Here is a 27,312-nt window from a genome sequence, read left to right as displayed (position 1 = left end):
TGTACCTGTGTGTGCTCAACATTGGTTTCTGTTTTAAATTTTGTTCGGGTTTCAGAGGATACTTTGCCTTTGCTTACAATAATTCTAGAAAGTACATCTATGGCCTTGAAACTGAGGGAGGATGGGGGAACTGAGTTGTGGAGGGTATTTATGGTCAATCCTTTTGCCCCTCCCCACACCCACCAACATCACTCATGTGACACAGGGCAATACTTTTCTAATGCTGATAGTTGAGTTCCTTTTTAGGAGGGAACTCAAGGGGTAAAGGTGCTCATTGTGAGCCCTGAAAGAAAAGACTCAAACCCACTTGTGTTTAAAAAAAATAGTCAAAAAGGTTTTTTTACCAAAAGTTTTTTTGTAATGCAGAAAGTTGACCTAGGTAGAAAGTCATAGAATGGGTGGGTGGATGCCTTCCACTTCCATGGGTGCCCCCTGTTCTGGTGACAACTGCTTGGTATACATTATGCTTGGGATACACTAAACCTCTCCAAGACAGGAGAAGATGGACTATCATGGGGAAACCCAGGTGATCCAGTAAACCTGGAATGGATTTCCTATTGGTTGGCAAATGTTTTCAATGGAAAGCTTTAATAAATCAGGCCCAATGTAAATTATGATCTATTTACCAGTATGGATGGGCTTGGCATTTTCAAAGACAGGGAATGTTTCAGTGAATGTCATTTTTTTTTAACTGTTAAACTGGACCTAATATTTTTTTGACATTTTAGACATTTTTCTGGACATCAACATTTTTACTTTACATAGAAGGGTAGTCAAGCCTTCCAAATAAAGTAAAAATATCTTTACGTTTTAATAACACTGTTATCCATCCCTCAGGCACGTTTTCTTGGCGTCACTTTCTGCCCTCCCCTTACCCCCCATATTTAGAACATTTCCTGGTCCAGTTACTTTCCCCTCCCCTGAGCAACATCTCCAAAATCCCCCCCTACCTGTCCCCAGAGACCACCAAACTCCTTGTACACGCTCTTATCTCTCGTCTGGACTACTGTAACCTCCGACTCTCTCCTCTACAATCTATCATGAATTCTTCAGCCAGGCTCATCCATCCTTCCCTCCGCTCCTCTTCTTCTGCATCTCTTTGTATTTCTCTTCATTGGCTTCCATTTCACCTTAGAATCAAATTCTCTCTTTACTCCTCCAATGACCTACTAATGACTTCCTCACTCATAACCTCATCACATGCACGGCTCCATGACTTTTCTAGAGCTGCCCCGACTCTCCGGAATGGTCTTCCTCGTCCTTTTTGGCACGCTTCTACTTTCTGCTCATTTAAAAGAGCGCTCAGAACCCAACGCTTCAACCTCACCTACCCGTCTTCTTCTGTCTCTTAAACCCTCACTACTTCCCACCATTCCATATCTCCCTCCTATTGTGTGATACTTCCCCCACCTCTTAGATTGTAAGCTCTTTGGGGCAGGGTCCTCTCCTCCTCCTGTGTCTGTATCTTTGGTCATCTGCAACCCTATGTGAATGTACAGTGCTTCAGAATATATTGGCACTATATAAATCCTGTTTATTAATAACAATAAAGGAGACATTTTACGTGATGACAGAAAATAAAATTTCCCCAAGGTGACACAGGCTGCTAATAAATCCCTAGCGGAGGTGTGCTAAAAAACAAAACAAAGACGTATATATAACACATGTGAAGCAACGTGTCTGTGTATGAGACCCACTTTGTATACAGATGGGGCGGATTCCTAATACACAACACTGGACTGTTTCCAGAACATTTCCTTGCACCCTCATACTCAGGAAACATCCCTTTAAATGACAACCCTGACTTTTAGGTGACATAACAGCCTGAGCTAGGATGAACAGTCCCCATGGTCTCCTAGCAACCAGCACAATGCCTGGGGCCTGGTCTCAGTGAGGCCTAGTCTCCTGTGTTTGGGCCTGTTGCTAGGAGACAAGAACTCTGAGCCTGGGAAGCAGCAGAGCTGTGTGCTGGGGACTACAGGTATGGGGTGCAGGAGGTGACTTTTGCTTTGGACCCACAATAGGTGGGAGCAATATTTTACAAATTACAATTTTTTTTTTTTTTTTTTTTTTACCATTTGCTTAATTTATTTGCTGTAGAGAGCTTGTTTACTTTGCAAAGTGAGTTTTCACCTAGCTGAGTGAATGTGGGACAGCTAAGTAAAAATTCACCTTGCAAGGAATATCCAATCATATGCAAGGAAAATTAAAAAAATGGTATTATTGCTTGCATGTGATTGGATGGATGATGTCGGCACAACTTCCATCTCATTCACTAAGCTAAGTGAAAGTGAGTTTTATGATGTGAATGTGCCCAGAATCTTCCTTGGCCTGTACATGAAATGAACCGCTGTCGGGGATTTGCAAAGGAGACGTCTCTTAGATGGGGGATCATATTGCTGGGTTTTGCTTCCTTTGTTAATCTGTCTCTGGAGTAATGCTTGAGATCCGAAATCATGCCAATAAGTGGTGAATTCCGACTGTAGTGTAAAAATCCATAACAATATCTGGCAGGATCACCTGGGGAAAATACAGGGAATGAAGCCTGATGAAGGAAAATGAACGCAGATACCACATCTAAGGACCAGTGGGCAGGTATAGGTCTCTTGCTCCAAGTTTCCATTGAATTTACTAAGTGAATGCGCATTGCTGCGCATGCAAACGCTCATGCTAATGCAACACACCAGTGTGAACAATCCTAAGGCAAGAAAATCAGCTGAAGTAAGATGGACACCCCCTTGCTATTGGATGTAGGAGTCTGCAGGGTCAGGAAGGGTGCAGCTTGGCTCCCCACACATCAGCTGGGCCCTAGGGTACTGCCCTGTACTGGCTTGCATGCAGGTAGGTATGTAGATAGATCGATATCAGGGATTGCTGAACAACCCCTATTTAATGTACAGCGCTGTGTGATATGTTGGCGCTATATATATATTTTATAATAATAATCCTAAATATAAATAAATGGCGATGAACTGTGCCCAGGACAACCAATAAGCTTCCGTTCAATGGCAGTTTTAGGGCTTGGATTGGCAAGCAGTCACTGGAGAGGTCAGAGGTCAATGAGTGCAGGTTGCGCTCCTTTGACACGCTGTATTAAGCATTTAAAAAATTGCAGCGCAACGGCAACACCTGCAAACATCCCCTAAAAATTGTCTTTCACCATTACCATTTGATTTATTATTATCAATGTTTTCGGGATGTTTGGGGACTGGTTGACGGCGGTGAACCTCTCAAAAAACGCCAATCTGAACATAGCTGTCACCGACTGTACTTGTTTTTCCGGTTGTATGGATACAGCCGTAATGGACTACAGGAACGCACACCACGCTTTATATATATATAGACCTGGTAAAATAGCTAAATGACTCCCCCTAATGGCCAGCACAAAGTATTATTCAAACATGGTATTAGAATATTGTTTTATTATTATTATTATTATTAATATTATTATTATTATTATTATTATTATTATTAATAATAATAATAAACAGGATTTATATAGCGCCAACATATTACGCAGCGCTGTACATTAAATAGGCGGTGTAAATGACAGACAGATACAGACAGTGACACAGGAGGAGGAGAGGACCCTGACCCGAACAGCTTACAATCTAGGAGCCATTATATTATCAATATTTTTGTTAAATGTGTATCTATAGGCTAAATTCAGACTAGTGTTGCGGTTGTAGTGTATTTACTGCTTCCTCATGCTAGGGAAGCCAGCTCCATAGAGAAGGAATCGGAGCTGCAATGAGCGGTAATAGGACCACTTACTATCACCAGTTGTGAAATGTGCAGACGCTGTGTGCGAGTGACCAAGCGGCTGACAAAATGACATTCGTACATTGTTTGCTCCCTCCGCAGAGCTGTACCTGCCCCTTAAGAATCAACATGAGCACCAAGCAAGTAGCCTAAACCCTCAATTGTGTAAAATTGCACACATGGATTCGGTTGATCCACATGCAAGTTTAAATCTTCCCTAATTTTTATAGAATTCCATGTGTGAAATTCATCATTCCAGGTTTCATATGGAGATCTTAAAATGTACATTTTTCTAGCATTATAAGGATGGATTAGAAGCCTTGTTGGGTTCTTAATGCTATTCAAAGAGATTTCCCCTCACTTCCTGTCTTGCTGACAATGTTTTATCAAACAGGAAGTGATGGGAACTCTCCAGCAACAAGAGAACCAAAATTATTTTTCCTTAGAAGAATATTATTTTTAAGGTAAATATTTCTTTATTAAAGGATAATTATTTATACAGACATATCAAGTATACAGAGTACAAATATCTATATATGCACAACCGAAACAATAGTTAAGAGAAACAATAGAGAAGAGAAAGAGAAGTCAGTACACAAGTGGAGCGGGATCAGAGGGAGAAGAGAGAGAAGAGAAACAAAAGAAAACATAGATATGCCAGTCCAAAAAAGACACAATAATAACAACAATTACAGCTGCAATAACCTGCAAACAAATATTCCCACATTAATACAATTCAGGGATGGATAACAATGACACATTTAGCATGAGTGGACCATACCTCCTAAACCCTCTAAAAGGCTGTATATCCATGCTGTGCCAATGCAAATATCTTTTCAAATGAACATTGTACATTTATATCATAGATCCCATCAGAGACTTTGGCTACTTCAAGACTTTTCCATTTTCTTACAATTGCCATTTTAGCACTTAAAAGAACACGTACAATCACTCTTCTCGCTTTCAACGGTACCTTATCCAGTTGTAAATGTAAAATAGCCATTTCTTTGTTTGCTTGAATACAGCTTCCAACCAGTTCAGATATCAAAATAAAAATCTGATTCCAGAAAGAGCGCACTGATTTGCATTGCCTCAGAATATGTAGCAAAAAAGATTATTATTTTTTTAACAAACTGTATTTATGTAGCGCCAACATATTACTCAGCACTGTACATTAAATAGGGGTTGTAAATGACAGACAGATGACACAGAAGGAGGGTAGGACCCTGCCCCGAAGAGCTTACAATCTAGGAGGTGGGTGGCGTATAACATAATAGAAGATAGCTAGGGCCTAGAATATGTCTGTGTCCTTGTTGCAGATTTTTGTCTGTTGAAACCATTGTCAGCAAGACAGGAAGTAAGGGGAAATCTTTTGAAAGGGGCCCTGGATATTCATAGGAACCCAATGGGAGTTTAAAACCACCCCCTGCCTATCCAGTCCTCAGCCACTGTGTTCTTCTACTCTTCAAAGGTTGCTTTGACCTGCACTGTGCATGGGTTGGTATTGCTCCTCTGTGGTCTTCGATGGCCAATATTATAGATAACAGAAGGAAACTGACTTCAAAGGAAACTCATACAGAGTGAAGTGGCCTGGCCGCCATGTTTATCCAATGACTTAATCTCTCTCAACTCTCTTAATCTCCTGCCTGAAAAATTATGCTGGTCCAGACAACCAAACGCAGTCCATGGCTCAGAAATTGGAAAAGTCATAGAAGGCCAAGCAAATAGCATTTTCATTAGTTGCCATCTTTCTTTGGGTACAGGTTTTCCATTAGGCTACTAAACGGAAGATTCCATTAAGTCAAGTTTGTAGGTTACCGATTGGCTTTGGGGGTCTTGGAGGGGCCCATCAGCTGCAGTGACCTGCACTGTGCATGGCTTGGTATTGCTCCTCCATGGTCTATGATCATTGACTTTAAAAGAAACTTGTACAGAGTGAAGTGTTGACCTGGCCGCCATGTTTATCCAATGACTTCCCGAGTCCACAGCCTAAAAAAAGCATGGGGGTCAGGAGTACCAACTGGAGTCCATGGCTCAGAAATGTGTAAAGCTATAGAAGGCCAAGCAAGTAGCATTTTAGTATTCCGCCATCTTTCTTTCGGTACAGGTTTACGAATGGACGCTTCCTTTAAGTCATGTTTGCAGGTCTCTGATTGGCTTTGGATTTCTTGAAGGGCCGAAGCAGTTACCTTGGTTCTTCAGTTCTCCTGACCCCACCAAAATAGACTGTGTTGATAAGTGACACTCGTAATTGGACCTACATCTCTAATCTCATGCTACTTCTCTCCGTTCAGGTTCGTTGCTATGGAGACGGCACTGGCAGAAGCGAAGGTTCGCCCCCCCATGCCGGTACACATCACGGTCCTTCGAGCACATGATCTGGTAACACTTCATAAATAGCACTTAGCACTAGGAGGTTCTGCAGACGGTGTAACCCTTCATTGACTCTTTGATGAAAGTTTGTTTTTATAGGCTGTGTGAATGTGAAAGGCTGACCGAATAAATACTGACCTGCAGACATCGACTGACCGACATCAACTGACTAAAAGTCCTACGCCTACTGTTGATGTGATGGTAAACTTGACTCGTATTCATATCTTTCTTAAATGGTGAATTTGTTTTTGCAGAAAGGGGTTAAAGGTGACTCTCCGGTGACCTACCTGAGGTCAGAGTTCAACAATGTCCTCCTGGGTGACTCCCCCAAACTGGAAGCCACCCCGGGACAACAAACTGAGTACAACTTCACCACCAGCTTTGACCTTGGTGGCGACGGCCCACATAGCCTGGACGATGTAGCTCACAAGCCTGTTATAGGTAAGTTGCCCAGCTTGGCGGCATTGCGTATTTGCTCCTTAGGAGGTCAGAGATGGATGCGGAAGAGTTTAAAGGAAACCAGACATTAGGGAATTACCTATAAACAACCTTTTTGATAAGGACTGGTTGTCCTGTTTACAGAATGGTTGCAATAGACAACTCAGAGCCCGGGATATGGACTGGTAAATTGGCCCAAGGATCAAGATAAGCACCCACAAACCAAGTACAAACAGGTCTAATCCAGGGAATGACAAATATCTGATAGATTTGATTCCAGGATATCAGCAGGCAGACTAACAGGCACTTTAAACACTTCCTTGGGCAGGTGTGCAAAGCAGAAAACCTGAGCTGCTGTGCTGAATAAAAACGCAAGTTGTAGAATCAAGGTTGATCTTTATGTAATTCTTTTTGGGTGGTAATACTTACCTCTTCCCTTGCAGTCACCGTCATTGAGATCTTACCCAAGGAGAAGAAGCAGAAAGAGGAAAAGACGGCGGTCCTGGGACAAGCAGCTGTGGATCTGCTTCCTTTGTTAAAAGGTGGGGAGACTAACAAAATAATCTTTATAATGTTTCCTTTTATGCTGGTTGTGCAGGTTGGGAGAAGAGAGGGACAGTGCCCACCTCTCAGACTTTTATTCTTACGCACTGTCCAATAGAAGAGGTTATGTGCTCCCCCGTACCCTGATTCTGTGTTTCATTAGGGCACTGGCAACACTGGAAAGTGGCAAGGAAGCATGAGTGGGTAAATGTACATGGCGAAAGTAGGCTAATACTGCCCTTTGTACTAAATAGGAAAAGTGACATTGCCTCTTTAGGCCAACCATGCACAATACAATCTGATTGTACATTCTTTATTCAATCTCCTTTAGATTTACCAAAACTTTCCTGAACTATCCCTTCAATTTGTAGCCTGCCTGCAGGCCCTCAAACTACAAAGCTGTGGCTAAATCAAAAGGAGGTTGTACAGTCAGATTGCAACATATATGTGACAACATAAGTGATGAGCTTAAGAGGGATAAAGGGGGAAAGAAATTTAAAAGAAAAAAGATATTGTTATGTTTCTATTTCCTAAATCTTGATTGCATAAACCATTTTTTGTTTGTTTTTTAGGTGAATGCAATTTTAAGGTAACGGTGCCTTTGCATCCAGCAACTGGCTCTCCTTTGGAGCACATTCACTCTGATGTCAAGGTATTTATATATGAATATGAATAAATTTAATATTATTACACAGTATTTATATAGTGCCGACATATTGTTCCTCACAGGAGCTTACAATCTAATTGTCCCTACCATAGTCATATATCATTACCACAGTCTAAGGTCTGGGGGGAAGCCAATTAAACTAACTGCATGTTTTTGGGATGTGGGAGGAAACATTCATTCTCTTTTGTGCTTTCACTAGTAGCTTTCCCCCGTAAAAGGCATAAAGTGGCGGTAACTGCACCAAAACTTCACCACCAGTCTAAACAAAGCCTTACATTCCTTATTACATAGAACAAGTATAGGAAATTTTACTCACTTTTTTCTTGTTTTCTTGTTCTGGACCAGTGAAGTACTGAAACAGCATCTAGGTAACTAACATTTTCATCAGGTGATGAGCAATGGCAGTACATATAATCTGTTATGACAGGTGTGCTTTAAAATAAATGTAAATTTTCCCATTTTCTGGTGGTGCTTGGTGATTATACCTATGATTATAGAAGAGCTTAGTTCAACTATTCCTTTATATATGAACAGAGCATTTTCTGGCTTAGTTAAGTTTGAAATTGGTTCTGTCCAGAAGCTTTTACTCACTTTATTGAGATTCTGATCTTAGTTACCTTGGAAGGTGCCAGAAAATAGAAGTGAATCTTTATGATTCCATTTATGTTTAAAAGGGGGCTGAGTTCGGATCTGATTTTCTAAGCGAACACAGTTTTCTTTTTTTTTTTGGGGGGGCCTGGGGCTGGCTGTTATTGTCCCAGAGCCTTTACTCATCAAGTCACAGATTGAGCCAAGTAACCTAGAAAGCTGCTAGAAACTCAAATCAGATTCTCATGATTCCACCCAGGGTAATAGTGGAGCTGAGTTCGGTCCTCCCTTCTCATATTCTCCATATGTTCTCTTGTAGCCAAATCTGGAGGTTGCGGTTTCTGTCCCAGAGCCTTTACTTACTGAGTCACAGATTAATGATTGTAACCTTATCCGAGTGACCATGGAAGCTGCTTATTGTGTTCCTGAATCCTGGAACCCACAAGGGCCACAGTACAACTATGTGACCAGCCTTCAGATACCATCCATGGGAGAGGTAAGCAATCAAAGAAAGGTAATCCTCTACTATGAAAAATTAATGATAGGGCAACAAAATTAAATATTTTCCAGTATATACAATGCAGTATATAAAAAAAAACTATCCAACTAGCCAAACTGGAAAAAAACGGAACCAAATATGCCAATGACAACCAATGAGTATACTCCTCTTAAGGAAAATGAAAGATGAAGTATTGCCCAAAACTCCAGCATTTTAATTATTCTTGGTTTCATATTAGGCTCATTAGGTTTTCATTGCAAAATCATTCTTCAATTTCATCTCACAGAGGGACCTCACCTTGATCTTCTCAAACGGAACGCTAAAGGCGGGCGGGGAAAGTGAACCTACCTCAAGGCAAAAGAGATGGCCGATGAGTGGTATCATGGCGCCAGGAGCTCAGCATATCCCAGAATCCTTCATTTTTGGGGGAGCATATGAAGAAGAAGATGGAGAAATGAATCGCAAAGAGGTTACACAATTACATAGTTTGGTTAAAAAAAAGAAACACGTTCATGAAGTTCTTCCATGGTCATTTCCAGAAACAAAAGAGTGGGAGCTGTACACACAAAGCTATTCTGTTCTATGGAAAGGAGAGGGGGGAAAGAGTGAGAGTGCGTGAGCACCCCACTGTGCTCCTCTCTATTGACTTGTACAGCAGACATTCTTTGTTGGTCAGGACAGATCCATGAACAACATTGGGCAACTACTGTACACGTGTCAGGTTCTCACACGAGATGAACCCACATGTGTGTACATATGCTTAGGCCTAAAGTCCGACAATTGCTGCAATGCCTACTGCTTGACATTCAACCTTCTTCTAAAAAAGTACAAAGGTATCACACAACTGAGCCTTGTGTTTAAGAGGAACATAAACTACTGCAGGACCTCTCTGTATTGGAGGCTGTTATGGTAACTTAAGGGCTGGAAGACAAAATGCTCTATCTGCAGGAGTTCAAGCAGCTAACAGGGCAGCAACAGTGCAACCTTAGGTGGACATATTGCATATATGTGAATATCAGGAGCATTAACTACATCAGTGATGATTTCAGTTATTGACAGCTGATGTAAAAATCATTATTAAATGAAACCTTTCCTTTATTCTCCTTTTGTTCCTTTAGTCTCTATATTACCTCTTGTGCAACCTGCATGTTCTATACTTATTACTGATATCTAAAAATAAGAATTTACGTTTTTCAAACAGTTTGCATTTGAGGAAAAGAAGGGAGAATCTGATTTGTTGCTAAGAACAATAGGAAAATTATCTTCATTTAGACATGTCGACCTACTAGGCCTATGTTATATCCGTATATCAGCCATATCATTGTACTTCTAATAAAATGTTTCCTGCGCACATTTGCAGGACAGAGAGTTCCGCACAGAAGCTGAAACCTACCGTAAGAGAGTAATGTGGGACACAGAGAGAAGGTGCTATCTTGATAAGTCAGCTGTGACCAGGTAATGTGTAGTTTTAGCTGTAGTCTCTTTTAGTTGGAAACTTTAATGGTCTTTGGTTGTTTGGTATGGATTGTTTGTCTCTCCCTCTTTCTCTCTCTCACACACACACACACACACTCTCCTCTCGCTAAGGAGAGCCTTTATAGGAGAGGTTTATAGGAAAAGTCATCTTATGTAATATTTAAAACCTAATACTGTACACTGTAATGCAGACCAATGTGACTCCATCTTGTTCACGTGCAGTGTAACTTATATGAATTGCAATGGTGTATTCACAGCTTACAAAAGCGGATAGCAGAATGCCGATATTGGCCAGTGGAGATTATGAGAGTGCCAGTTTCAACCACCAGCAAATCTAAACCAGGCAAAGCAGAAAAGGTGAGTATATTAAAACCAATACCAACTAAAACAGTATTTATACAGAATCACCTAAAACAGAGTCACTTTAGTTCTGTGGTCCCATCAAGAATTAAAAACAAACCAAGGACATTGTGGCTGTAGTTGGCCAACATTGGACCTATTGTTAAATATGTTGATCAAATTTGAAGTGCTAGGGAGGACACATAGAAGACACTCTTTATTCAAGTCAGTACACTTGTCATTAGAGAAATATGGGAGCTGTCAACACTGGTCTCCATGTTAGTTGCCTGGCTGTGTCTAGAAAGGAAGTAAGTCAGGTTTTGTTATCCCTATACTCATGTCAGGTTACTTACCTAAAGATATTTATCAGTATGAAAACCAGGCAACTAGAATATTGAGATAATGACAGCCTCCATATTTATCCATAACAAACATCCAGGGCCCAATGCTGACCCTTTTTCAGTTTGGGGCTGATGGTGAAAATTATAGGTGATCTGTTCTGTTTTTTTTTCCCATTGCGGGACATTTTGGCAGTCATGTACTCATGCCATTGGTTCATTATTTGCTCTCTAAGTGTAATTTTCTTTGCTCAGCAGAGTGAAGAGGACACCCAGTTGTCCTTCCATGGTGTAGCCTACGTAAACATGGTGCCTCTGTTGTATCCAGGAGTGAAGCGTCTACGTGGAGCCTACAGGATCATGGCCTACCAAGACGCTGAGGTGTTGGAGAAAGTAAGAATTAAACAAAGGAGTCTAGGAAGCATGACTGTATTTGTGTCCTTGTATTTCTACAAATTTTACAGAGTTACCCAAACCATGGTCCAATTCATTGTTTTAGCTGTATGGCCCCATCACATATTAAAAATGAACCAAAGGCTTTGTGGCTATAGTTAGCCAACATTGGACCTTGGAGTGATTATGTTGATCTCCCTAACAGGTCAGAAATATTGGAGAAAACATTTAATAAAAATCAAGCTCAGATCTAAATGAATATATGGTAATGTCATGGCTTTAAATTAAAATTTTAAACTTTGATTCCCCACAGACAAAAGTTCAGTCCAGTGTCCTTCGGGATCTCATGCGGCAGAACAACTTGATGGGTAAACTCACAGCTGCTCCATTGGGGCAGAGCACTCCGCATGTAAAGCCAGCACCCAGCCGCATGGAGAAAGCCCCCAAGGAGAAAGATGGAAGCAGGAGGGTAAGTCTTTTGAAGATGGAAGTTCCTAAGCTCCCACAGTCCTCAGGGATGAAAGGTGATTGTATCATAAACAACTCTGCAAAATGCTTACACCTTGTCCTGTCTGCAGATGTCCGCAGTGATAAAGCCAGTAGAAGCGTCTGACCTTGATCAAGCAGCTGCCAATACTCAGGCTGTATCTCCCAATGTAGAAGGCCAGGTAATGCACACTTTGAACTGATGACAAGTAGTGATTGTGTAGTTTCAAAACGATTGTATGATTTTCTTTTCTTTAGGTAATGTTTAAAAACCTTTTTTCTTTGTATTCTGTTTCCCCATGTCAAATCCAAGCTGATATATGTGCAACACAGTCATGATGCCACTAATACATCTATGTGGTCAACGTTAGGATTTGCAAAGGGCAATAGGTGTAATCAGAATTGTTTTACATTCATTGTCTCTATTGAGAAATATATGTTTCAATAAATTATTTTGTGCCAAAATTACAGTTTTATTAGTTAAAAGAAAATGTGAACTTGTTTATTTGTATAAAAGTTTCCTAAAACACCTTTACAGCCAAGGATAGCAAAAGGGATTGCACTTACCCACATGCTCTCTTCTGGAACAACACTTGCACAGGTTCTGTTCTAGAGTGGCACTCACCCACGGATTATGTTCTGTAGTGGACTCACCCACAGATTCTGTTCTGGATGGGCATTTATACATAGGTTTCGCTCTGGACTGGCACTCACCCACTTATTCTGTTGCAGAGTAACACTAACCCAATGATTCATTTCCCTCTCTCCAGCAATATATGGAGTCCGGGGCCTACCTCATCCTAGAATTCAGTCTGGAGAAACCACTGGTGCCCAAACGCATGGCTGAGGAGATGGAGCTAAAGTGAGTAACAAAACACAGACCTTTTATTTCTCTTATCTGCTGAATGGTCTGATATTAAAGTAGAACTCCAGATATTTTTTTTATTTTTGAACAGTGCTGGTTATGATTGGAATGCAGTCCCCAGAGATTATTGTCATTTGGATAGGAAGTGAAAGAAAGTCTCCAACAGGGGCACACTTAAAGCTATAAAAAAAGAAAGTAGCCTCTCCTATTGTGTATTGTAATTTTTTAGTCCCTTTGCCTTCTATCCTGCTGACAACCTCCAACCTATCCTCAGTTTATCCAAAACTAAAACAAAAATGCCTATAGAGACATCTTACATTTTTAATTTTACATTTCATGCTATGGACAACTGCACCGCTTGTACCCAGGGGTCCATATTAGATTTTTATATATTGTTCATTGGAATTAGAGAAATTTCAGTGTATTGAGTGTATTGTATAGTGCAGAGGACCTACCACACAGCTCAGTAGCATATAAAACCCTCTAACCGGTGTTTACATATAGCGAATTTCAGTTTCAGATGACAGCTGCCAAATTATAATTATTCCTGGCATGCAGAGCAGCAAATTGCCCGTGAAATCAGCCTGACTAATGATCCTAAGCAGAAAAATGACAAGCCACCCAAGTGTCACTGACCGTAAAGAATTCCTGTGACTTGTGACACTTTGTAAAATTGTATAAACAAATTGATTTCACAGTCATACTGACTCCTATTTGTCTCATTGCACAGGGTGAAGGAACTGGTCCCACCGCGAGCACAGCTTAACCGTCGGACTGCCAGCGCCCAGAAGGTGAGGCCTGCGTTAACATAGTTACATAGTTAGGTTCAAAAAATACATAAATCCATCAAGTTCAACCACCAGGGAAATAAGCATATCTCAGATATAAAACCCTATAGACAAAGATGATTCACAGGAAGGTAAAAAAAACCCTGGTACAATTTGCTCCAACAGGGGAAAAAAATTCCTTCCTGATTGCATGAGGCAATCCGATGTTTCCTGGATCAGCAGTCTCTGTTATCTTTACTTTAAAGCTTTAATCCCCAGTTATATTCTGTGCTTCTAGATATCATCCAGCTTTTTCTTAAAGTAATCTATAGTAGTTGCTGAAACTACTTCCTGAGGGAGCTGATTCCACATTTTCACAGACCTTACAGTGAAGAAGCCCTTCCTTATCCAGAGACTAAACTTCTTTTCCTACGCAAAGAGCGCCCCTGTGTGCTTTGTAAAGATTTTAAAGTTAATAATTGCGAAGAGATTTCTCAGGAATATATATATATACTTATAAAGAGTGATCATATCCCCCCTTAACATGAAGATAGGATACAATTCACAGTTGTATTCAGGTCATCATCATAGGCTAAATGAACATAGAAAAGAGTGCTTTCAATGAAGATGCCCATTGTCATAAACTAAGTACCTAAAGCAAAAGCCCCAAAATGTGGATACCAGTATCAAATAACAAATACATTTCTTTTTAAATCCAATATTTAATTTTTCGCTTTGGATAGAATGACCCCACTATGGAGATCTTCTTCACCTCCAGTCCCTGGATTACCATAAAATCAAAACTTCTTTTCTGTATCCAAAGTTCCATAATTACATAGTAAGTCAGTATGAAAAAAGACACAAGTCTATCAAGTTCAACCACTAGGGAAATAAATATATCCCAGATATAAAACCCCATGAACATAGTTGGTCCAGAGGAAGGCAAAAAAAACCCCGGTACAATTTGCTCCAACAGGGGAAAATTTCCTTCCTGATTCCATGAGGCAATCAGATGTTCCCTGGATCAGCAGTCTCTGTTATCTTACTTTAAATCCTTAATACCTAGTTATAATCTGTGCTTCTAGAAATCATCCGGGATTTTTCTTAAAGCCATCTATAGAACTTGCTGAAACTCCTTCCTGAAGGAGTAGTAGGGGTTTTGTTATTTCTATTATGCACATTGTTTACACCATATGGTAGCCAGGTAAAAAATGACTGCAATTCCACATTTTTCCATCCATCGTGTCTCCCACAATTCTGCAGGCAGTTGCTGATTATCACAATCAGGTCACCAGCATAACGAAGGCCATCTTGGAAGAATACTGTGATCTGTTTGGTCAGCAAGGTGCCAGCGGGCTGGAGGTGGATCCGCAAGTTTTAGAGGAACAGAAATGTCAGCTCAACTACGAGTTAAACTGTTCTGGAAAATACTTTGCTTTCAAGGAACAAATCAAGGTAGGAACAGTAGAAAATACAGAAAGGGACACCTATTTAAGCTCTTCGGGGCAGGGTCCTCTCCTCCTCTTGTGTCATTGTCTGTATCTGTCTGTCAATTGCAACCCCTACTTCATGTACAGCGCTGTGTAATATGTTGGCACTGTATACATACTGTTTATTATTAATAACAATTATTTCATTATAATATTAATAATATTATTTCAGGATGGATTAAGGACCCAGGGCATTATATCTAAAGCTTATAGAAAATCTTTGGGCAAAAATAAAACCTTCCCCACCCCTTCCACAGTGGCATCATGTATGAGAAAATTAGCTTAATGAGGGGTGTCCTAGGGCATCATTTTTGTACAGAATAATACACAAAATTAGCATTTTCCTTGGCTTGACCAACAAAAATTTGAATTCCTTCAGTTTAAAAATTGGAAATGAGGTTTATCTTTGTTCCCTGATACATTTAAAAGCCAAGAGGCCTTTTTTAACCTATAAATGCTTATAAAAACCTCTGATCTGAGCGTAGCTTTAATATCCCACATTTCTGTGTATGTTGGATAACCTGGCCACTGGTGGACCCAACTGATAGCCTTTACTGATGCCAGGAAAGCTGTAGTGATGTAGCAAATACAGACCACAGTAGGGGATGCAGGAATCCTGAAAATGGCTGCAGGATTGGTATGTAGCTGTGGTGGCTCAGGGGTAGCTCCCTGGCCTTTGCAGCGCTCAGTCACAGGTTTAAATCTTTGCCAGGACACTATCTGCATGGAGTTTGTAGGTTCTCCCTGTGTTTGCCTGAGTTTCTTCTGGGTACTCCGGTTTCCTCCTACATTCCAAAAACGTACAAATAGGTAATTGGCTTCCCCCCGAATTGACCTTAGACTGTGGTAATGACATATGACTATGGTAGGGACATTAGATTGTGAGCTCCTTTGAGGGACATCTAGTGACATGACTTTGGACTTTGTACAGAGTTGCGTATTATGTCGAAGCTATATAAATACTGTGTAATAATAGTTATATCTTTGTAACTTTTTTACTATAATGAATGGGGTCCCATTTTGCATTCAGGAATTCAGACCTCACATTGGACCTGTCTACAGTCTTTATCATCTAAATAAGAAAAGTTTATCCTGTCCCTATTCTTGGTTTTCTCTATGTGGTTGTAGTATCAAATCCGTTATATATGGTTAGTGGGGTTTAGAACATCAACCTTTTCTTCTTGTGTGTAGCATGCAGTGGTGAAAATTGTCAGAGAGAAGTACCTGAAGACCACAGCTTTTGAGGATCGTGACCAGCTCCAGGCGTTCCTGAGTGAGCTGTATATTTATCTGGTCGATCAGATGCATATTGCTCTGAACAAGGTAAGGACGCCAAGATCTAAGAAGCCTAACATTACTATACAACAGATATTGCAGAAGTATTGATGAGCACAACAGCTGGCAATAGATGAGCTCACTGTCTTTCATCTGCCAGACCCTATTTGATGACAGAGAGGAGCCACCCCCAGATCCTATGACTGATATGGAACAACTGTTGAGATTTGCCAAGGAAGCGGAGATGAATGAAGATTTTAATCTATCTGAGACATATTACAAAGAGGTGTGGAGATGTTACAGATTGTATATTGATGTGAAGAATATTTTGCAGTGCTCCACAAAGACAATACCATCTGTCACCTATCATCCACACAGTACAGGTAGATCCTTTCCATCCATGATTTTATTTACATAGGAAACATACCAGTATAATCTTGGGATGAAAGCAGATTTACCAGTAAAAACCCTAAGCAAACATGGGGAGAAATGACAAAATCAATGCAGTTTCTTGGTTGAAAATTAACTTATGCCATATCTGTAAGCCACAGTTCTCACCAGAAGAGCCAACTTCTGAAAAATACTATGGGCCAAATTCAGAAGTTTTTTGCATAACGGAAGCCCCATTTTAGTAACTAGGAATCCCAATAAGACCCCAAAACATTTGTACTACAAAGCAGCAAAAAATTTTGTAAAATTTTTTGGGACGCTCCTGGCAGTCCTGCCTGATTAGAGGAAGAAAAGGAAAACATTGGGATGAAGCCTAAGTAAAAAAAAAGGTTGTAGCTTTGGAAGCCCAAAAAAATCCATCAGGGAAATAAAGATAGAAGTGGGACCTGGTGATACTGGTAGTCATGGGTGCTTAGGTGACAGCAGAATAATAATTTTTATTACACAGTATTTATATAGCACCATCATATTATGCAGCACTGTACAAAGTCCCTCAAAGGAGCTCACAATCTAATGTCCCTTCTATAGTCATATGTCAATAATGTAGTCTAAGGTCAGTTTAGGGGGAACCCAATTAACTTAACTGCACGTTTTTGGGATGTGGGAGGAAACCAGAGTACCCGGGGGAAACCCACAGAGACACGGGGAGAACCTGCAAACTCCACGCAGATAGTGTCCTGGCTGGGATTTGAACCTAGGACCTAGTGCTGCAAAGGCTGAAGTGCTAACCCCTGAGCCACCGTGCTGCCCTATGTAAAGCAAAGACAGCCTGAGCCAATTTGGGAAACTTAACTGCCCACACTAACACTGAGACCATCCTCTTTCAATACATTTAGCCAGAATCTAATGATTATCAACTTTTGGGATCATCTGTATTAACTACTGCTGTCACATTGTACAGCCATGTATTCTCTCATTAGAAAAAACTGTGCCAGAGCACCCAGAGGCAAGCAGAGCAATGCAATGCAAGGTAGAAGAAAAACCCATTGGTTGCTTCCATCAAAGGTCTATGTGGTAAATAGTTTAAAGCAGACCCATTCTTTGCCCATGTAGGTTTGCTTTGCCTGTCCCCACTCTTCACTTCCTAGAGGCACATTCTCAGCTTTTCATCCATCATCTGCTGCTCTGTTCAGCTAAGGGAGTGAAAAAAATACCCCATACGCGACCCCATGCAAACTTTCCAATCTGAAAAACATATCAAATGCTGTTGTATAGAGGGGCTGGGACCAACATCTGATCAGGACTGCAGACAACAATAACAAATGGATCAATTGTGCATATAAATTTATCTTAATATTCAGATTTTTTAAAATTGTCTGCACATACAGTATATAAGAATTTGATGTTTTGTGTTTGAAAAGAACTTGGCAAGCCAGAACCACCCTCTGATATCCCTCTGTTGTTGTCTTACATCTTCTAAAATCTAACGGTGAGATTAGAAACACCACATAGTGAAAAGAGAATATATTAAGAGTCATCCTGACAGCTCAGATGCAGATTACAGTGAATGCATTTACAGCTCTCTGATTTCTTGTGTAAAGTGTTAATAACCAAGTGAATAAATAAAACCCTCATCTAATAAACTTACTACACAGTGATTAAATGTATGCCTGGGCAGTACATGCACTTTTCTCTAAGTTCTGCAAGTACAGAAAAAATACCCAATTATTTTGTCTAAAATCAAGTTAACTTCCAGTTAGAGAATAACCTTCAGACAGTTGTCACCAGAACAAGTGTGCCCATTGGAAGCCCCAACTCTCGCCTTATGTTCTGATGACAACTGTAAGGGTTTGGATTGCTCATCACCTGACAATAGTCACCAGGATAAACAGACACTTCATTATAATAATATATTTGTCTGTAAAAAAATAAAGGATATCATGTTTTGCATTTTTTAGATCTTTTTGTGTATTTTATTAGCAAAGGCCATTCATATGTTCTTGTGCTCCCCCTATAGAGATTGGCTCGGGACCGTCAATGCGTAGATCATTGGTTGGAGTATGGAAGTTTTAGCCTTTTGGTTGGTGATCTTATCAAAGCTCGCCAATGCTTCCATGAGGCCTTGCTTTTAAATCGGCAACATTTACACAGGTAATGAACACTGGATTTTGTCTTATGAGCTGTGACAGTATATACATCTCCATATATTTGCATATGATGCTACACAATGTTTTTATAGCTTCTGTCTCTTCATCCCCTTTGCTTTACTTAAACCTAATATTAGTGAATATTGGACTTATTATTTCCTCTATGTACAGTTTGCTCCTCTGTGGTATAATAGCCGTTCTGCTGGATAACAATGAGGATGCCGAGGTGTTCTTTGAAGATGCCACTTGTGTTCACCCAAGCAGTGTCCTGGCCTGGACTATCCTAGGTATGTACACATTCCTTACCAATAGGGAACGTCCCACAGACACACTTCAAAATCTCATGGCAAAGCCATAAAAAAATCCATGGTTCTGGAATGAGATGTGCAACAAGCCTTACAAATGTGATGGTCCAAATGTCCACAAACATCTAGCCATTGACCAGAGTGTTCTTTGCCGTCTGATGGAATATAGACTTCATCTTAACCAAGCCCCTTTCTCCATAGGGTGCCTAGAGACACTTCTCATGATAAATTATTCTGCTGGGAAACTCATTTTTGTGCTCCCCCACATGACAGCCTTCACATTGCCATTATTGGACTCCATCTTGTTCACATGGCCATCTGTGTATGTTCACAGATGATATCCAAAGTTGTTAAAAAATTATGCAGCATTATGAATTAGTCCACAGAAAATATTTCTTGCACGATCTATCAAAAAAATGAAGCATTTCAATGTTTTGCTATATTAGGATAAAGATGGGATACTCTAGTAACTGTTATATCACAGTCTGGCCAGGATGACTGATCTCAATCTCTATATATCTGTTTATCATGCAGGGCTGTTCTATGAGATCCAAGGAAATGATATCCGGATGGAGATGGCCTTCTCCGAGGCTGGAAAGCTGCACCAGGCTGAAATGGCCTTGGAAAGATCAGCGGCTAACGCTCAGTCCAGAGTACCAGACAGTGGAAGGACTGCAGCTGCAGAGGCCAGGGATCAAGGTAAGATACCTCTCCCCAGGTCTGATATTCTTTCTCAGGATGCTGAGAATTGGGACATCACTAAACTGGAGATGAAACATTGGTGTACAAATAACACTCTGGATCCCAATGGGGACTGCAGATTGTTGCTAATCTGTTTTAAAAGCTGGCTATTAATCATCTAATCAAAGTCAACAACATGCAGAATATAGAGGCAACAACAGTGCCAAACTGGTGTAAAGATTTAAGTCAAATATTCTTTATTTGTTTGTTTCTTTTGAAAAACAAAAGAATCAACACATTTCAAGGGTTACAAAGGCTCTTCCTTCATCAGAGCTTTCCAATAAAAAGAATAGGAGATGTAGACTTGAAGTGATTTACAAAACAGGCTGCTGTTGCTGTTTATCATAGACCTCTTTTTACAATGGAATCTTGGCCTGGCCAGATGACATCACAGGTCCTTTCTCCTCTTCTCTAGCTGGGTCAGTAGGATGTCCTTACTGCTGCTTTAAATTGTGATTATGTACTAAGTACCAATTCCCTATTTTGTTACAGGCGCAGGCTCCAAAGGAGGAGCTGAAGCAATGGGGGGGAATAATTCCATGTCCCCTCGAGTCCAGTCGGCATCAGGAGGTCAGTCACAAGCCAGTCACCCCCAGGAAGAGAAGTTGCCAAATCCTGCACCAAAATCCCCTTTGTCCACTGTCTCCAAAAGCAAAGCCGAAACAGTGAGAGGTGAAAGATTTGCAAAAACTCTGTTTTTCAAAGCTGTTCAAATCTATGTTGCCAAATATGTCCAAGCCATCATAGTGGGGGGACTTGCAGTAATGTATGTTTAATATAAACCAGGTTCATCTAATGGTGTAGGAACAGGGGCCACAAAGGTTGCATTCATGACTGGGCCCTTTTCGCCTAGGGATCTTCCTCTTGACCACTTCTTATGGGAAATTATAATTTTTTTGTTCCCCCACATGGCAGCCTCCACCTTGTTGCTGTTGGGCCCAGTATAGTGTTCACCTGGCCAGCCGTGTCTTTGTTCCCTAGCAGTTTCCTGCACATGTTCCTCCTCTCTTCTGCAGCACTATGCAGATATGCACTGGAGCAACAATGAAAGACGCAAATCTGCTTCAAAATGGAAAAATGGAGGCACTTTAAAAATAGCAAAATTCACAACCCGAGGGAAAAAGAGTAGTCCAATTTAAAAAATTGATTTCAGACCCCACAGATGTATATTTATGTCACTGATTGCACCAGAATTGTGCATCACAGGTAAACACGTTGCACTTTTATGCTTGCCATTGCTAACTAGTTGTGCCGATCCATTTCTTAACATTAAAACAGTTTAAAAACATAAAAACCTTTATGAAGATGCAAAACCAGTTTGCTGACCTTCTTGTACCAATATTAGTTGGCTGTCTCCAGCCTCAGAACCTTCTTGCTGACCTAGTCTGTCAATGTATAAGCATAGCATCCAGGTAACTGGCATTTTGGGGAGAGATCAGTAATGGAACATTAATTCTCTTAGGTTTCTGTTAAACTGGGCTTCTATATTGTATTAATATACCTGTCACTGATACAGTTCTAACATTCCACTATATTATAACATGATTCTTTTTCAGGAGCTCGTTCCAGTATAAGCCACGACCCTCCATCCACCGCCGGCAGCATCTACATGGAGACGGCTCAGTTCTTGTTCCAAGTCAATGCCATACAGGTGAGGTTTCTGGCACTACTTCTCATAAAGTTGCTGTTTATTTAAATAACTGGATACAAATGACACACATTAATGCAGCTTTATTTTCATTAATGAATCAACAAGCAAGTGAATGACTAGTTTTAAGTAGAGTTAAGAAAAATAACTTTTTTCAGCTCCTAACATACAAGAATCTTTTTATAGTTTGTCCAGAGAGCCCTGGCACACGAGCTGCTTAGCCCCGACGGAGGGGCCACATGTAAGTACTACGTGATGTGTGCGCAGATGAACCTTCTTCGAAAAGAGTTTGAGGCAGCCAATGAGAATCTGCGGGAGGCGTCACAGATTGACCACCAGGTACGTCTTATTCAGTGCATTTCATGGTGTTACCTGGGTATAAAGGATCAGTATATGGAGGAGAGGTAGCCCTGTTTGTGGATGTATTATATATCCATGACAATTTATACACGATCCATAAACCCTCATATAAGCCTTCACATGTTGATTGGCTTCATGTGAGCATAAGGAACACCAAGGCCTAAAAATCCAACATGCCTTTCACCTCTAGAACCCAGACGTATGGGCTTTCACAGGACATCTGCGCTATCTAAGTGGTAAAAAAGGAGAGGCCCGGGAATGCTATGAACACGCCCTTAGCTTGGTGTCTGATGCCTCAGACATGCACCCCGTCTACCTCCGTCTGGGGTCCATCTACCTCCAGGAAGGAGAGGTAAGTCCGCAATGCAATGCAAGTGTTATGTGAACTGCTTCTGTTCCCTCTATTGTGTGGGTGCATATCAGAATTCTTTATTTGTATTGCAGTATGAGAAGGCCAAGAAGATCTACCTTATGGCTTGTAAGAGGTCACCTACCTGCCTGACCTGGCTGGGCGCCGGAATCGCGTGTTACAGGGTATGTTTCTTTATTTATATACCCAAACAACATCTACAGTTAGAGGGCCAAAGTTTCTTGGCGAATCAGAGTCTCCTAATATTTCCTTATTCCCATCCGGTACCCCAAGATCATAACCTTACGTTTAGCCTAGCAAAGCCAAGCTTGTTTTTTAGTTGCCATTGACACCCATCCAGGTGACAGTTCTCCCCATTTTCCCATTTAATATCCACCAGAGGGCAATAATGGTAAAATGTATATAATGGGTATTAGAGGAACTTGTATGGCGAGCTCATTTCTTTGGTATAGACTCCAAGTATAAGCTCTAGCTACCATAGATCCTGCCTCTCTTCCTGAACATCTTAGTGTGTTCACACTTTCTACCCCATAATATAAAAAAAAAGTAAAAAAAATCCAAACAAGGTCGGTATGAACCTCTTATATTAGGCACAGCAAGTGTGCAGACCCTGGAGCCCAAGACAGGGATAGTGGGAAACTAACATAATGGGCACAGCAGGTGGGCAGAATAGGCACAGCCCCTATAATGATCCCAGCAGGGGTAACAAGGAACTCTCATAATGGGCCCACCTGGGAACTTAGCACAGGGTTGGTAATAGGCACATAGGCTCATAATAGGCACATTGGCAGTAAAGCATGGTGCAATAGTATTAGGAGCCCCATATAATAGGTACAGCAGGTGTACAGATCCAAGACTCGTAATCATGGGAGCCCTCCACAATGTGCCCAATGGGTGTACAGACCCAAAAAACTCAACACAGAGATTTCACCAATAAAATTCCAGAGAGAAAATAAACCAATGGGTTACCTCCCCTGAACCTATCATAAAATTAAAATATCATAGATATATTATATGACCCTTGTTTTTTGGGTGAGTGTTGGGTGAATCATCTAGTTATAAAAGTATCTTAGTTTATTTAACATTTTACTGATGATTGTCCTTTATCACAGCTGGAGGAGATGCAGGAGGCCGAGGAACCTCTCTCAGAGGCCAACGCCTTGAATAACAGGAACCCAATAGTTTGGGGCGACCTGGCTCTCGTATGCTTAAAGGTAAGTTCTAGATACTTCATCTCTGTATAGTCAGATACTTCTCTATAAACAATCACTGCAAAGAAAGGTGATAGTTGTAGCAACCAAGGAGAATCCATCTTTGAGACCAACAAGTGATGAACGTCTAGTTGGTCAATAAGGCCAATGGACATCTAACCATTTGGAAGCAAACAATAAGACGTGATTCTTTTCCCTTTGACATTCAGAACCCGTTGAAAAGCTCTCAGAAAGTTCCAATTGGTAAATAGACCATATATTCAGACTACGCCATTCCTGGTGACAGCATTAGCAGGCTAATAAAAGCACCTGCTGGTACCTTATAGGGCCCTGGTCTTATATTTCCTTTTGTGTGGTTGGTAGCTTTATAAGGAGGGGGCATGACAGGCTCCCTTTAAAGTTTTTGTACTGTTCCTGTATACTAATACTTTTGATATTTCTTTTAGACTGGATGACAGCTGGAGGCAGAGCAGTCATATAAATACACCAGGAGGGTATGTCAGTCTTCCTAATACTGTGATATTTATATGAAAATATTTTGTGACTTTTCTCATTTTGACATAGTTGTTATAAAGATTTGTAGACTCTTCCAGTGTCCTGGGACTGCATGTGGTCCACTGCCACCTATTATGTGGCCCTTACAGACAATATTCCTTGTTTTCCTCACCCAGCAAAGAAGTCTTAGAAAGCCCTAAATCACTTTGTAAGGGAGAGCACAGATCTATGGTCCCCAGTCTATGACTTATGAAGCATGTCCCCAATCTTACCATCTCTTATAGCATGCAATAGTCTTTAGGCATCTCCCATACCATGTCTGCAGGGTCTGACTGTTTCCTGTAGAATGTATGCAGTCTCTGACTATTGCTTGTAACATGTGACAAGCGATGACCATCTTCTGATGCATGTCTGCAGGGTCTGACGGTTTTCTGTGGAATGTATGTAGTCTCTGACCATTACTTGTAGTGTGTGACAGGCTCTAACCATCTCCTGTAGCATATCCGCATGGTCTGACCATCTGCTGCAGACTGTATGCAGTCTCTGCCCATTGCTTCTAGCAAATGATAGGCTCTAACCACCACCTGCATCATATAAGCAAAACCTTAATATCTCCAAAGAATACCCATGCCCACTGCTTTTGGGGATCTGACTGTCTAACTCAGGGGTGCCAAATCTGGCCCCCAATGTCCTTTTTTTGCCTCCAAAAGAAATCCTAAATATGAACTGTAGCTGGCCCACCGCTGCATGAAATAGCACATCTACTATAATTCCCAGCCCAGCATGGGCTCTCTGCCTATGCGTGGCCCCGCATTAGACTGTTTTATTATTATTACTGTTATTATTAATAAACAGTTTTTTACAGGGCCAATATATTACGCAGCTCAGTACATTAAATGGGTGTTGCAAATGACAGACGAATACAGACAGTGACACAGAAGGAGAGGACCCTCCCCCGAAGAGCTTACAATCTAGTAGGCGGGGGAATTAACACACAATAGGAGGGGAGATTTATAGACGCAAGTAATGCTAGGAAATTATAGAAGCTGCGCTATTTCAATGAAGAGGGAGTTCCAGTGGCGGACCACTCATAAGATTTAGCCCCGTGTCTGGCATTTCCAGCACTCCCCCTCAGCTGTACTTTTCCTTGCTACCCCAAGGCATGGACTTGAATGGTTGGATATTCATAGAAGAAAATTGTTATTAATATTGTTAGCCTGTGGAAAAAGGTTACCATTGAAATTTAACTCAGAAGGCTACAAATACAAAAACAGGCATAGGATTTTTTCCTTAATAAAAATTTAAAAACTTCTTGTGCCTGTTTCTGTTTAATAAGCTTGTTCGAGATTGAATGTGAAGCAAAACCTCTTTGTTTCCATATTTAAAGTGTTTATAACTAATGAGAATTAAAAACCTTCCCAATTTTTTCAAGAAATTTCAAGGTTGGCCCGCGACTTTGTCCAAGGTTTTAATTTTGGCCCTCTGCGTATTTGAGTTTGATACCCCTGATCTAACTGCTGTCTCTACATAGTTTGTACTTCTTTAAGGCAGTGTCAGGGATCTCACACTTGAGACCCTCAAAGCTGACCACCCCTGGTTTATTATGTGCCGTAGGGACATGAGAACCCTCCCTTGGCCTGTGATTGGACGTTCAAAAGCAGTACAGTAATCTCATCTCTTTGTCACTCTACTTTCCACCAATCAATGTTCTTTTTCTCAGCACATAGACACAATGGCTTCCTGTGCTGTTTCCTCCTATACTACTTCATCCTTGCTGTAAGAGTCTGATACCCATTCATGGTGTAAAAACATTGCCCACCCATGGAACATTGAAAGTAACATCATTCATCAGGATTCTCTGTCTCTTCTCTTGGAGTTAAATCTGCAGGACCAGACCCTGCTAACCGAGATCCATCAGCTACAGGAGGAAGTTGGTTTTGGTGACCCGTCTTTCTAAGATCACTCCATGATTATTTCTGGGGTCTGCCCACTGCTCATTGTTTGAAAATCAACCAACATTTGTTGTACACATAATAACTGGACATGTTGTGAAGATACTTGAATCATAGAGGAACACTTAAGGCCTGTATAGAGCATGCCTAAAGGGGAGCTTCTGGGCCAACTCCAAATAAAATTCTTGTCTGCACCTCTTTGGAAAAAGTGGAAAAACCTCTTCAATGAGTCATTCGGCAAAAACAAATGTTGAGGACGATGATGACGGGTTCAGCTGTCCACAATGTTTTTTATTTCTACAGATTGCTCTCAGCTCGGCCCACCATGAAGGTCCCACTCTACTGGTGTTACTAACAGGGGAGCAGCCCCTGTTGCTCCCAGAGCACCCAACTTGACTTCTTACCGCCCATACTTGACTTTTTACCCCCCATGATTGACTTCTGAAATAAAAGTATATTAGATTCCGCAGCCCTTCCTCTTCTGTTTAGCTGCCCACTATCACTAACCTCAATTTCGACCCCGAAATATGTGAGGTCATGTGAGATGCCTTGGGATGAGAATAGAGTTGGGTGACACTTGGCAGATAAAGGTAATAGGAAGACTGGATGCGAAAGGAACGTAGGACGTGTTATTATTTTAATTTATTATCAATCTACTTTGTATGGGGGGAGAAAGGGCCATATGGGCCCCCTGATTTTGGGGGTCACCACAATAGGTGGGGATTGTCAATGTCTCACCGAAAGTGGGACCTCTTGGTGCAATCAGCCCAATTCTCTCTCTATCCCCCCATACATCACACACTGATATATTCGGCCTCCTAAATGATTGTTCATTGCTATATAAAAATGTGAAACTTTGTATAACTTCTGAAATATAAATAAACCTTGCCTATGGAAACTGTCCTAAAGGGAAATGGTTATTTTTGTTGTGTATAGCATATGGGACGAGCTCAAAGAGAGGAAAGAAGCCATCAGCAATGACAGGGGAGATCCCAACTCTTTTCACAATGCTGAACATACCTACCCCAGGGGGTAAAGAAGCCATCAGCAATAACAGAGGATATCTCCAGTCTATCACAATGTTGCACGTACCTACCCCAGGGGGTAAATTAGTCATCAGCAATGACAGGAGATCCCAACTCTTATCACAATGCTGCACATACCTACACCCAGGGGGTAAAGAAGCCATCAGCAATGACAGGGAGATCTCCAGTCTATCACAATGTTGCACGTACCTACCCCCGGGGGTCAATTAGTCATCTGCAATGACAGAGGAGATCCCAACTCTTATCACAATGCTGCACATACCTACACCCAGGGGGTAAAGAAGCTATCAGCAATGACGGGAGATCCCAACTCCAACACAATGCTGCATATACCTACCCCAGGGGGTA

The 27,312-nt window shown here is 41.1% G+C and overlaps 1 protein-coding gene across 1 annotated transcript; it reads left to right on the top strand.

The window, feature by feature from the left end:
- The first annotated feature begins 1,917 nt into the window (after nt 1-1,917).
- CFAP70 (cilia and flagella associated protein 70) lies at nt 1,918-23,722 on the top strand. Its single transcript, XM_072416978.1, has 27 exons — nt 1,918-1,981; nt 6,057-6,144; nt 6,390-6,576; nt 7,017-7,115; nt 7,689-7,768; nt 8,691-8,867; nt 9,157-9,339; nt 10,231-10,325; nt 10,604-10,703; nt 11,279-11,416; nt 11,730-11,885; nt 11,995-12,084; nt 12,673-12,764; nt 13,498-13,558; nt 14,798-14,989; nt 16,216-16,347; nt 16,460-16,585; nt 18,707-18,840; nt 19,008-19,123; nt 19,676-19,840; nt 20,375-20,554; nt 21,439-21,533; nt 21,717-21,869; nt 22,081-22,242; nt 22,335-22,424; nt 23,373-23,474; nt 23,681-23,722. The coding sequence occupies exons 2-27, from the start codon at nt 6,067-6,069 to the stop codon at nt 23,720-23,722; spliced, it is 3,225 nt and encodes a 1,074-aa protein (XP_072273079.1). The 5' UTR covers nt 1,918-1,981; nt 6,057-6,066.
- The last annotated feature ends 3,590 nt before the right edge of the window (nt 23,723-27,312 follow it).

The sequence above is a fragment of the Pyxicephalus adspersus genome, chromosome 7 (assembly GCF_032062135.1).
Source record: "Pyxicephalus adspersus chromosome 7, UCB_Pads_2.0, whole genome shotgun sequence".
NCBI classification, from domain to species: Eukaryota; Metazoa; Chordata; class Amphibia; order Anura; family Pyxicephalidae; genus Pyxicephalus; species Pyxicephalus adspersus.
This window is presented reverse-complemented; position numbering and strand designations above follow the sequence as displayed.